This window comes from Cervus elaphus, chromosome 15 (assembly GCF_910594005.1).
Source record: "Cervus elaphus chromosome 15, mCerEla1.1, whole genome shotgun sequence".
Classification (NCBI taxonomy): Eukaryota; Metazoa; Chordata; class Mammalia; order Artiodactyla; family Cervidae; genus Cervus; species Cervus elaphus.
The window spans coordinates 73,814,776-73,827,121 of NC_057829.1; the positions used below are offsets into that span (position 1 = coordinate 73,814,776).

Genomic DNA, 12,346 nt, shown 5'->3' on the forward strand with positions numbered 1-12,346 from the left:
CCTGAACCCTTCCCATCCGCTTGTCAATGCTGGCTTGGTAGCAGGAGAAAGGCAGAGCCTTAGATCCGGCTTTGGGGAGATGTGTGTGGTGGAGCACTTTGTAGCAAACCCTTATCCTAAGCAAGTCCCGAGTGTAATAAGATGAGACAAGGGACAGAGGAAGGGCAAAATATGGCATCACTGCGCGCCTTGAGGAAGACTGGTTGATCGTGGGAGGGGCCCAGGCCTGAGCAGAAATGTGGCTGCGGCCAGGCTGGCTGGATCCTGTGCATCAGGATCTGGGACTGGCGCCTTTAGGTGTCTGCGACTGAGTGGGCGGCAGAGAGCCAGGGCGCCAGGGGCAGCCTGTGGGCTATGACTAAATTAGGAAGAAGGAGCCCTCGGCTCTCAGGGAGCTCAGGGGGCGAGTGGGCGGTGGAACCGCCTCTGGTGGGCGGCTGTTCAGGCAGGCAAGAGTGGTCTTCACTTCGACTTGCCAGTGGCTGCAGGAACGTCACACCCTGAGTGTGTGGAGAAGAGCCTCCCCGAAGCTGGTGACCATCCCCGCCCCCCTGACCCCCACCTAGGAGTCTCAGGCAAATAGAACGCCATGAGCTTTCATCCCTCAGCCTTTCTAAGCTCTTTTGGGAAGGTTTTACCTTGTAAAACGCCTACCCTCCTGAGTAGTTTTGAGCGGGGATTATATAGGATTCTGGGCATCACGGATGAACATCAGATGGTCCACACAGGACACAAAGGGGCAATGGCAGCTCTGTTTAACCTGGCAACGAGGCATCTGCAGACAGCAGCATTTGACTTAGAAAGTCATGAGAAGGTTTACTTGGTTTGATTAAGTATTATAAAGAGAAGAAGAGGAAAAGTGGCAGGAGAATGGTGACTCCTAGGGAGACAAGTGAGCAACTTCTTAAGTAATTAAACTGTAAATCAGGCCAGGTTCATCAGGGGACCCATGGTCTCTGGTCAGTGCCTCACAGAGAGGGCCTTCTTGCCTTTGTTCTCTTTTCTTCCTTCCTTCCTTCCTTCCACCCCCCGCCCTTTTTGGTGTCATATTTTTTGCAAGACTTTTAGAGGTACTTAGCTGTAGGATATTTTCTCAGCTGCAGCACTATTGCCATCTTGGACTGGTAATCCTTGTCTATGGGTCAGTCCTGAGCATTGTAGGATTTTAGCAGCACTGCTGGCCTCTGCCCAGTAGATACCAGTAGTGGTCCCAATTCTGAAACAAAATGTCTACAGTGTACCCTGAGGGACATTCACCCCCAGTTACAGTCCCCTGCTTATAGCAGAAGATAGCCGGTTCTTCCTACTGAAAAATATTGCAGTTACTACTTGGGATGGTGAAATGATGAGTCACTTCACTCCATCTCCTCCTGCATCACAAAAGTTTAAAAAAGAGGGGCCAGCCAATCAGGAGGTTTGTGGGTTGGGAGTCAGTGTGACCACGCTGTGTGAGGCGGCTGCATTGCTAAGCATTGTTATGGGGTCCTTTGGGGGTTCTTCAGGACCAGACCCAGAGTCAAAAACAAGCAAATAAACAAAGCGCTCTCACCACCACCACCCACAAAAAATAGGAAAGTAAACCAGGACTGAAGGCTTTGGGATTTTATTAAAAATGACCTCATGATTAGCACCAGACTCCCTCCTTCAGAAGCGGTCTTAGGCGTCCTGTCTGCGTCGAGCTGGCCTGGGCATTGATATGTGAAGAGGCTGAGAACATGTGGCATAAACATCGACTGATATTGCTTGCCATTTGTACTCAGGATGTGTAATGCCACAGGAATGGCCCCTGGCGGCATGTGACTCTGCTTCCAGCCGGGTGTGCGGTGTCCCGGGTGCTCCTTCTCTTTCGCTGGCTCCCTTGCTTGCGTCCCCCCTCCTCTGCCCCCTTCCCAGACTCGGGAGAGTCTAAGTGGACGCTTGTCATGATTGGCATGCGGAAAGCTGGTAGAATGTCATTGGAATTTTCTAGGGAGGCACACGCGCGACACCCAAAATGACGCCCGGCTTCGGTGGCCTCAGGTGAGCCTTCCATGCCAGGAGCCCTGGTCTTTTTCAGAAAGGTAAGGTTGCATGACGTCATCCTACCTTTTCCCAGCCCAAGAGGGAAATCAAGGGTTGTTTTTTTTTTTTTTTAATTCTCTAGTCCGGGCAGCACTTCTGACCAACGTCTTGGCGCTAAGCATTTGTGCATGAGTATGCGATTTGTGTGGATCCCCACCCCCTCCTGTTTAAAAAAGTTGTAATAAATGATTCACAACGGCAGGGGTAACATGTGACCTAAAACAGCTCCTCATGACCCCAGTGAAATCAGCGATCCCAATGTCAAGGAAGTTTAGATGCTCTTTTTACGCTGGTTACTAAACTCCTTTATAGAGAAAAGTTGCGTGGCTACGGGAAAACAGATTGCGTTGTCACCAGATCGGAGGGAATGGAAGGGGACATTTTCGAAATCCCGAAACCTTATGAATTATGAGGGTCTCCGAAGGTTGAGGTTTGTTGTGTTCATTGTTGGAACTTGTCGATGATGGAAAATGAACTTTACGGCATTTGAAATGTCTGGTATCTGTTGAGTCCAGAGTCAGACTCGTGAACCGGAGGGGAGTGCGGTGTTAGGATTCACGAGCAGGGGTGTTTTGCCAGAAAAGCATGCTCGCAAGTCGCTTCTGAGCACCTCTGCAGGAGCTGTGATATGCATTTCAGCAACTTAAATATCTTTAAATTACAAAGCAAAACTATATTAGCAGTCCCCAAGCAAGCACATAAACTTATGTCCCGAGGTTCAGGGGACACAGTTGGACATGGATGTGATGATCTGTTAGCAGGCTCAAGCACAACCAAACATGACTCACCTCTTTCTTCATCTGATGCAATTAAAAGTCGCTTGGACACATTCGAGAGAGAAATACTGATTCTCTGCTTGCAAGTGTATCAGAGCAAATCCACACTCTGGTTAAATGGCGTGTATGATGTGTCTTAAGTTGTGGGAAATTTTTTAACCTTAAAAAAATCCAGATGTTAGCTTTGCTATTGGTTTCTGCCTCACATGCATTGGAAACTTTTTTTTTCTTTCCTCCTTTCTTTTTGTGCCCTTTTTTGTCAAGATGTCGGAAAACTGAAGGGGAGAGGGTTAATATTTTCACACACTCACCCCTCCCCCCCACATACACTAGCAGCTGCCACATATGATTTTGTGGAATTTGATATTTTGAACAAAATGACTTCCTTATTTTCCAGAGTAATATAATAATCAATTTTACCACAGAGGACTGTGTACATGTCAAGCCTTGGCTTCCCCTAATTAGCAATGGATGGGGTGGCAGGGGAAAGGGCTGGAGAACAGTTTTGAGTGAAAAGCCACCCATTGGGTTTTAACCATTCTTACTTGCCTCAGCCGAGGCAATTCTCAATCTTGCTTTGCGGTGATCTGAGAAAATGGCTACAAGGACACGCGCACATGTAACCGAGATGGGCCTGTCTCTCTGCTGTTGCTTTTTGTCTTTCATCCCCTCTCCACAGTAACTTTCATAGGACCACAACTTTGAAAAATAGAGGCAAAACTCAGAAGTCACCTACATAGAATGTTGTCTGCCTTGGGTGGCACCTGTATTTTGTCGGCTGTAGTCAGAAAGGTTTTTTAAGGCATCAGAAACTTCTCTTCATTTTCTCAAATAAATAGTTATATGGTATATTTGTAAAGTCCCATCTGTAATACTCTCACTCTAAGGAATTTAGAAGAATTAAACAGTGCACATTCCCAGAACACAAGGAAACATATACCTCATACTCCACAATGAATCACTTAGCATATTCTGCTAAGGTCTCCGTTCCCATGGGCTTAGAGACAATCGTAAATCCAAGTGAGTTGAATAAGTGTTCACCGCCTCTAATTTGCCCGGCACCGAGCCAGACAGACATTCAGGAATTTGAAAGAATTTAGGATGTGGATGATGTCTTCAAGGTGCTTATCATTTAGAAAGCAAGAGTCATACCCCTGCAAACCTCACCCAGCTTCCTACAGCAAAAACTATTTATATACTTTGGGACACGTCTTGCCACAAAAAAATATTTTTTGAATTCTGTGAAAGTTGCCTCATTCTAGCTAAGAAATATTGATCGATTGCCCACTGTGTTTGTGACCCTTTGTGGGCTTATAAAAATTTCAATGTTTATTCTTAAGTACAATTTAAGACACATGGTCATGTTGTTCGTAGTGACAAAAATGGCTTGTGGGGATCAAGGTAAAGAAGAACAGGTTGATACTATTCCTTTAGATATTGGTGAATCTCAAACTTTGTTTCCAATTCCTCTGAAATCTCCCGGGGTAGCTATTAAAAATTCCAGTGCCTAAGGTGAAAAGGAATCTCTGGAAATGGGGCCTAAGTATCAGTATTCTAAAAAACACCCCGAGTAATTGCTATACCATTGAAATCTAGAGATACAGATGATTTTATCAAAAACTTCATCTTTAAGTCTAGGGTGAGTTTGGAAGGTGGGTTTTCTCATAATGATGATGTTGCTTGACTAAAGAACTTTTGACATACTGGAGTCTGACTCCTCTATCCTCTGGATCATTGAACTCAGTGTAAATGGAGGTATGATTTCTTCCTAGTCAACACAGATAACATAACACTGAGCCAGTCAATCCACTAAATTACCTGAGGTTTGTGAACCTTGAACGTTTTGATTCCAGGAGGTCAAATGTTGTTGAACATGCCAACTGAATCTCTTAAAGGAAGTTAGGTATAAGAATAACCACATTTTTGCAGTGTCTGAAACCCCCATGGAAAAGGAAGCCCCTCCTGGGGTACTGCACGATTAGTATATAGAAGTGGCTCCTAAAAAAATACAACTGTTACTAAATTCTTTATAACCTGCCACCATAGATTTCTAGAGTTAGAAGGTCAATTCACGCTTGTCTAGTTCAGTGGTTCTGAAAGTGCAGCATCAGTTATCACCTGGACTTGTTAGAAACACAAATTCTCAGGTCCCAACTCAGACCTCCTAAGATAGAAACTGGGGGTGAGCCCAGCATTTGTGTTTTGAAACTTTCCTGATGCCCCTCCCCTCAAGACCTGAAAATCACTGCTCTGGTTTCACTTTCTCATTTTACAGACATATCTGTTAAGTGAAGGTTAAGTGCCCCTGAAGTTACCCAGGACTAGAGGAGCAGTAGAGGCTAGAAACTCAGATTTCTCAGGGCCAAAATCTGTCTACACTGTGGCCAGATCATCCTCACTTTTCTGTGTGTCATGAATAACAGCTTTAGGAAAACACCCACCATCCTAAAATCACAAAGCATAAAGGAGCTTTAAATGTTATCGCATTTGACCCTCCCATTTCACAGATGAGAAAACTGAGGTCTGCAGGGTGAATTGATTGCAATAAGATGTACAGTTATTCGTGGCAGAGCCTGTCTAAGAAGTGGATCGACTTACAACAAAAACAGTGTCTCTCTTGGCCTCCTCCCCAAATACCCCACAACACCTCTTCGGTTTCATAGGGACTCCTAGTATTTGGCTTAAATTACACTGATTAAAATGTCCAGGGTAACAGTCAGGCAACTCTAGGAAAAGACCAGCTTTATTGAGTGAGAATTTAAGTTCTTTAAATTTAAACTTTTATTGTGATTTAATATTAACTTGAATTTTATAATCCTCCTTGTACATTTACCAGAAAAAAATCAGTGATATAAACTGAAAATAAAATTTAGAAAACATAGGGACCATTCCTGGAGCATATGTTTCATCTCAGAATTGTATAGATTAGACACATAGCTCCTCAGATCGCACACTGAAATTGCATTTTCTTCAGATTTAGTTAAAAGGAAAAATGTGGCAACAAGTCTGTTTGTTGAGTATTTTAGAATTCTATCCTTGATGTGGTTGGTGGTTATTTACATAATTTTGACAGTGTTCAAAGACTGAGTCTAATCCACATTCTCCACGGAGCTTCATCTTCAAAGCCTTGTAGCAGCACACATGGAACATTTAGCCAGGAAACAAATTGAGAATGTGATACACAGCTATTATCTCCACACACATACACACGGAGCAGGTGTGTGCAAGTATGGATGTGTTTATTGGTCCCACACACCTACTGTGTCCCAGGCACTATGACATGAAATGGACACATAATTAACTGCTTTCAAAATGACCGTAGGGTATGAGGACATTAGATGAGTGATTGAGTAGATAATTATTAGTGAGGGTGGTAGGAGTTAGAACGGAGTGTAATTGAGGCTTAATAGAACTGTGGGGCATTATGGGGGATGACAGAGGAGACACCAGCACACACTGGATGGGGGAGGAAGTCAGAGAAGGCTGCCTGGAGGAGGTGCCATGTGAGCTGCATGTTGAAGGATGGTAGTTATCCAGGTGATGGGGAGTAGGGAGGAGGTGGTCCGGGGAGAGGGAGCGGTATATGCAAAGGTGTTCATGTTTATGTGCACACTGTTCTTCACTGAGGCTAGTGATCTATAAACCCCTAAATATTTCATTTGCATGTAGAAACATTGTCATTTGGCTTCTTAGAGACTTGTTTAACAGTTTTTAAACATGCATTTCAATTTTTTTTTTTTTTTCTTTTTTGGACATGCCGTGGCTTTGCGGGATCTTAGTTCCCTGGTCAGGGATTGAACGTGGGTCACGGCAGTGAAAGCCCAGAGTCCTAAAACTGGATCGCCAGGGAATTCCCCTAAATATATATTTCAAACAGCTTGTTTTTCCGTCTCAAAGACCCTGATGTTCCCCAGAAGAGTTAGTGGGTTGAGAGGTCACCATATCTTATATCACTGAGAAAACAGAAACATCTCTCCTAACCCCTGTAAGTCAAATTATCCCCTCAGTTTCATCCTTCACAAAATGAGTGAAATTCTGCATGCATTTCCTGAAGAACTATGTCTCAGGCAAACCAACTCCAGACCCAAAGTACTTTGAGCTGCATTTTACTGTGGAAGCTTGGTTCTGTCTGTGGAATGCTTTGTAGAAGACAGCATCTTATGGCTAGGCACTTTTGATATTTCATTTACTCAGTCTTCGTGGGTAGAGTTGAGAGCTTGTCCTTGTGCAGAACTGCCTGCCCAAGAAAGCAGAGTTAGAAGACATTAAATTATTTCATGCTGCCTGGACTGCAACATGTCAGTCTAAACAAGTTATATGTAACAACAGTAGTATAACAATAGTTTCTTTAAAAGTATTCCCAGAAGCTTAAAAATAGCTTAATTTTACTGAGTAGTAGTAATAATAATAATTATTATTCAGTATTATTCAACTAATATTATTATTATCAACACTGTTTTGCAGAACACCTGCACATCATGTTTGATCTTTATAACAGTAAGGCAGACATCGTTATCTCCATTTGACAGATGAGATTAAACCTTAGAATCATCAGATTTCAAAGGTGGAAGAGGCCTTGGAGATCCTTTCATCCAGCTTTCTCATTTTACCAAAAAAAAAAAAAAAAAGAGAGGAAGTTGACTGATATATAATCCCACCGGAAGTAAATAGTAACTGTAGGTCCAGGCCTGGGTCTCCTGATTTTTAGCTCACCAAGTTTTTCACTGCATCATGCTGCTTTCAATTTTCAGTATGTAAAAAGAAACTTGAAAGAATATGTATTTGTTTCTTTAAGAGAAATAGTGTTGAAACTAGTCTTATGTGCTGTTCTGTAAGCTCATGCAGGTATAGAAAAAGTCTCTTTTATAATTTTTCTATATGTAGATAGGTAAACAAACAGATACACAGATCACATGTGGATGTTATTGGGGGAGATGAAGGTGGACTTAGACTGGGCAGTCTCAAAGGGATGTCAGTTTTGTCTGTATAATTTTTTTTTTTATAAAAAATACTTGGGCTCAAAATGACTGTAATGGTAGTATTTAATTTTGATTGACGAACAATGAATTAATAAGTATTTGTTATGTTCTTTAGATTTTTGTAGTTTTAAAATTCAAAACAAATACTAATATGAAAAATAAATTACCACCTACAATACCATCATTTCATAAAAAAAAGGATATTTTAAAGAAAGAAATTTGGTAGCAAGGGAAGAAAAGAAAAAACAAAGCTAATGTCTGGTTCTTCGTGGTTAAGTTCACATTCATTCTCTCTTTGCTTGAAGTCTTTTCCTGTTATGACTCTAGCAGGATGTGTATTAATTTCTCTGCTTCTGCTGCATTGTCAGTTCTCTTTTTCACATTTCAAGCACTTCTAATAACTCTGGCAGGACGGGCAGGCCCTCTCTTGTCAGTTATAAAATCGCTCGCTGCACCTTCGTGACTCCATGTCCCCCAGGTTCCGAGAATTTTAATCTGACTGATTAAAGTGGTACTGAGTACAATGGACCCAGAGGCTGATGATTGGATATCAAATGTGTTATTTAAAATCACATCCTATGCTGGAGAGGGTGTGGAGAAAAGGGAACCCTCTTACACTGTTGGTGGGAATGCAAACTAGTACAGCCGCTATGGAAAACAGTGTGGAGATTTCTTAAAAAACTGGAAATAGAACTGCCATATGACCCAGTAATCCCACTGCTGGGCATACACACTGAGGAAACCAGATCTGAAAGAGACACTTGCACCCCAATGTTCATCGCAGCACTGTTTATAATAGCCAGGACATGGAAGCAACCTAGATGCCCATCAGCAGATGAATGGATAAGGAAGCTGTGGTACATATACACCATGGAATATTACTCAGCCATTAAAAAGAATTCATTTGAACCAGTCCTAATGAGATGGATGAAGCTGGAGCCCCTTATACAGAGTGAAGTAAGCCAGAAAGATAAAGAACATTATAGCATACTAACACATATATATGGAATTTAGAAAGGTGATAACGATAACCCTATATGCAAAACAGAAAAAGAGACACAGAAATACAGAACAGACTTTTGAACTCTGTGGGAGAATGTGAGGGTGGGATATTTCAAAAGAACAGCATGTATACTATCTATGGTGAAACAGATCACCAGCCCAGGTGGGATGCATGAGACAAGTGCTCCAGCCTGGTGCACTGGGAGGACCCGGGGGAATCGGGTGGAGAGGGAGGTGGGAGCGGGGATCGGGATGGGGAATACGTGTAAATCCATGGCTGATTCATATCAATGTATGACAAAACCCACTGAAATGTTGTGAAGTGATTGGCCTCCAACTAATAAAAAAAATAATAATAAAAAAAAATAAATACATAAAATCACATCCTGACTGTGTTAGCTAAACTTATTGTGGTGATCACTTCATGTTACATATATATATCGAATCATTACGTGTGCACCTAAACTTACACAACGTCATATGTTAATTCGAACCTGGGTCTTCTGCATTGCCGGCAGATTCTTTACCGTCTAAGCCACCAGGGAAGCCCCATATGTTAGTTATATACCTATAAAGCTGGAAAAAATAAAATGAAACACTATGACAAGTTGGGAGGAAAAGCACAAAATAAAGGAAATAGCTTTATATTTTAGTAACTTTAAACAGACAACACCCCTCTCCCCCCCCAAAAAAAATTGAACTCACGGAAATAGATACAGGAATGTGGTTTTATAAGCTCCCTTTAGTGAGTGTGTAAGCCGGGGATAGGTTACTGGTCGTACATAAAAAGACCCTCATTCAAGTCCCAGCTAAGTCCCTTATTTGCTGGATGCCCTCATATTTTTCATCTGACCTTTTTTGGTCTCACTCAGTCTTCTTACTATAAACTAGAAATGGTCGTATTGCATTTACCTAACCATGTAACTGTCCTGGAGGTCAGGTAGCTAATGAGGTGAAAACATCTATTAACACTCCAACTGAAAATCACAAAACAAAAGAGAGATAATAGGATTATGATTGCTGTTATGAATGTGTCATGGTGATATGAATCATCACATGATAATGTCATGGCTAAAACCCAAACACGGGATAATGCCAGCATGGACCCAGTCATCTCAAAATTAGTCACAGAGGCCTCTCTAGTGATAATCCAGGAGCCCTATTGTTACCAGGAAGGCAACAGTATCAAAACAGTGTGTGATCTCACTCTTCTCCCACAAAGAAGACTCCCCTGATGCATGTTGATGGGGACGCATCCACCACAGTGGCTGCATTAGCCCCAAGGAATGAGGATGAAGACTGGGTCCCAGCCTCAGCTCTCCTCTCTCTAGCTGTGTGGTTGGGTTGATTTACACTTACACCAACTACTTTGGGTTTCACTGTTTTCCTCTGTAGAATGAATGAGTTAAACTCAATGACCTCTGAGATCTCTTGCTCTTACGTTTGTGATAATTAGATGCAGTTTGGAATTCTGCCCCAATATTACTGTGGTCTCATCATTGTCATCTTTGTAACCTGACATTTAGGGACTGTTCCCAAGGGTCACATCTTGACCTAGCTTCTAAGAGTGTTATAGCAGATTTGAGAGCTTGTGATTGGAGGTTCCACTCCCGGGAAGCAGTGGAAAGCCTGTCCCTGACCCTGACCATTGCTCTTGATTTGATTTGGTTGCTCTGTAAGCTGTGAGCAAACCTGGGAAAACATTGGCTTGTCGTGAGCTCTCTCATCTGGATTATATTTTGTATCTTAGTACGTAGGAAGAAATGGCATATTCATTGTGGCCTGGAAAGGGAGATGAGTTGAACTGGAAGTGAATTTAAATTCCTGATTGTTTATTGTGGAAGGTATGGTGCTTACTGAAAATGTGACTGGTACGGTTGACAAAGGTACCGTTGTGCTCTGGACTTCAGTTCTTGGCTTCTACTTCTGGATGGATGAACATTACCAGGGCAAAACTTGGTGTGAGTTCACACACATTTGTACCACTACACTTCAGCTGCGTCCTTGTGTTGTTTTACGGCTTTTAAATCTATTGTTGACTACTTATCCAGTTCCGCAAGCTGCTGTGATTACCTCTCTGTGTTTTCTCCAAGTCTCAGTCCCTACCCCTGCTATTCCTCTCTCAGCACACGTCTGCGTTTACTTTTTAAATTCTTTTTTTTTCTCAGTGCTTACATCTCTTTATGTTTTCTTTTATCTGTCTCTATCTGTCTCTAAGGAAGATTTGTCCTCTCTGCCTTGGCAGAGCTCACCTGCCGTCTGCCCTGATGATGACTATGATGCTGGTGATGATAGTAATATTAGTTACGGTAACAACAGTGGTGAGAAGACTAGTCGTGGTGCTGGTCTCTGCTGCATTGGTTTAGTGGCTGCTTACTGTATGTAGAAGCTGTGCAGAACAGTTTATGTCTACCCTGTCGTTTAACTCTCAGAACAAACCTATAGCTTAGACATAACCATCTTTACTATAACAGTGAGAACTGAGGCTGAGAGAGAATAAATATTTGCCCACAGTCACCAGCTGATATGTGGCAAACTGAAGTTCATATCCAAGTTGATACAAACTCTGAAACCTGTGCCCTTAGCCTCTGGGCAATCCTCTTTACATCTCTACCCGCCATATTCGACGCAGAGCACAATCACATTGGTATGGTTGAAAGTGAAAGTCACTCAGTCATGTCCGACTCTTTATGACCCCATGGATTATACAGTTCATGGAATTCTCCAGGTCAAAATACTAGAGTGGGTACCCTTTCCCTTCTCCAGGGGATCTTTCCAACCCAGGGATTGAACTCAGGTCTCCTGCATTGCAGGCAGATTCTTTACCAGCTGAGCCACAAGGGAAGCCCAAGAATACTGGAGCGGGTAGCCTATCCCTTTTCCAGAGGATCTTCCCGACCCAGTGTCTCCTGCATTGCAGGTGGATTCTTTACCAACTGAGCTATCAGGGAAGCTCTTGGTATGATTCAGGCCTTGGAACACCCTAATATATACTCCATTAATATGGCAGAGTCAATTTTACCTCTTTCTACTCTGAATCCTAGTGGCAGCGAGGTTATCTCCATGGATGTGAGTGATAAATATCACTTCCTCTATAAAGGAACATTTTCTGAAAAGGAAGAATATGTTGTGATCACACAAAAGATGTTCTCTTTCCAATAACCTCTGGCCAGTGACATGCCTTTACATCTGTAAGTGCCAAATAATTTACAGAGCGTTCTGACAACTCCCTACTAAACCCTGAATCAACCCTCATGATGTAAATGAGGAAAGACTGTAACTTCTCTTTTCATGGTCAAGGACACAGAGGCTGAGAGAGATAAGGTCTGTTGTCCACTGTGACGCAGCTGATAAGTGCTGAGTTAGGGCTGGATCCCTTGGTTCCTACCCCGGTTCGTAAAGGGTAGCCCACAGCCCAGTATGTGCTCATTGTACACTCACCTCACCTTCAGGTGAAAGGAGACCAGAGACCCGCGTCTGTAATAAAGAACTTTTTCTCCTGGGGGATAATGAGTGCCTGGCATAATA

At 42.7% G+C, this 12,346-nt stretch overlaps 1 protein-coding gene across 4 annotated transcripts in view; it reads left to right on the plus strand.

Moving 5' to 3' along the window:
• RBM20 (RNA binding motif protein 20) overlaps window positions 1–12,346 on the plus strand; it is a 194,601-nt gene that overhangs the window by 116,918 nt on the left and 65,337 nt on the right. Inside the window, exon 1 of one of the 4 annotated variants that reach the window (XM_043925731.1) lies at window positions 1,723–2,019. The exons of 2 other annotated variants lie outside the window; for them this stretch is intronic. In XM_043925731.1, coding sequence (XP_043781666.1) covers window positions 1,994–2,019 — 26 coding nt within the window. In that variant the 5' untranslated portion in view covers window positions 1,723–1,993. Of the gene's footprint in view, window positions 1–1,722; window positions 2,061–12,346 lie in introns of those variants that run through there. One more of the 4 variants, XM_043925732.1, reaches the window with a different exon arrangement.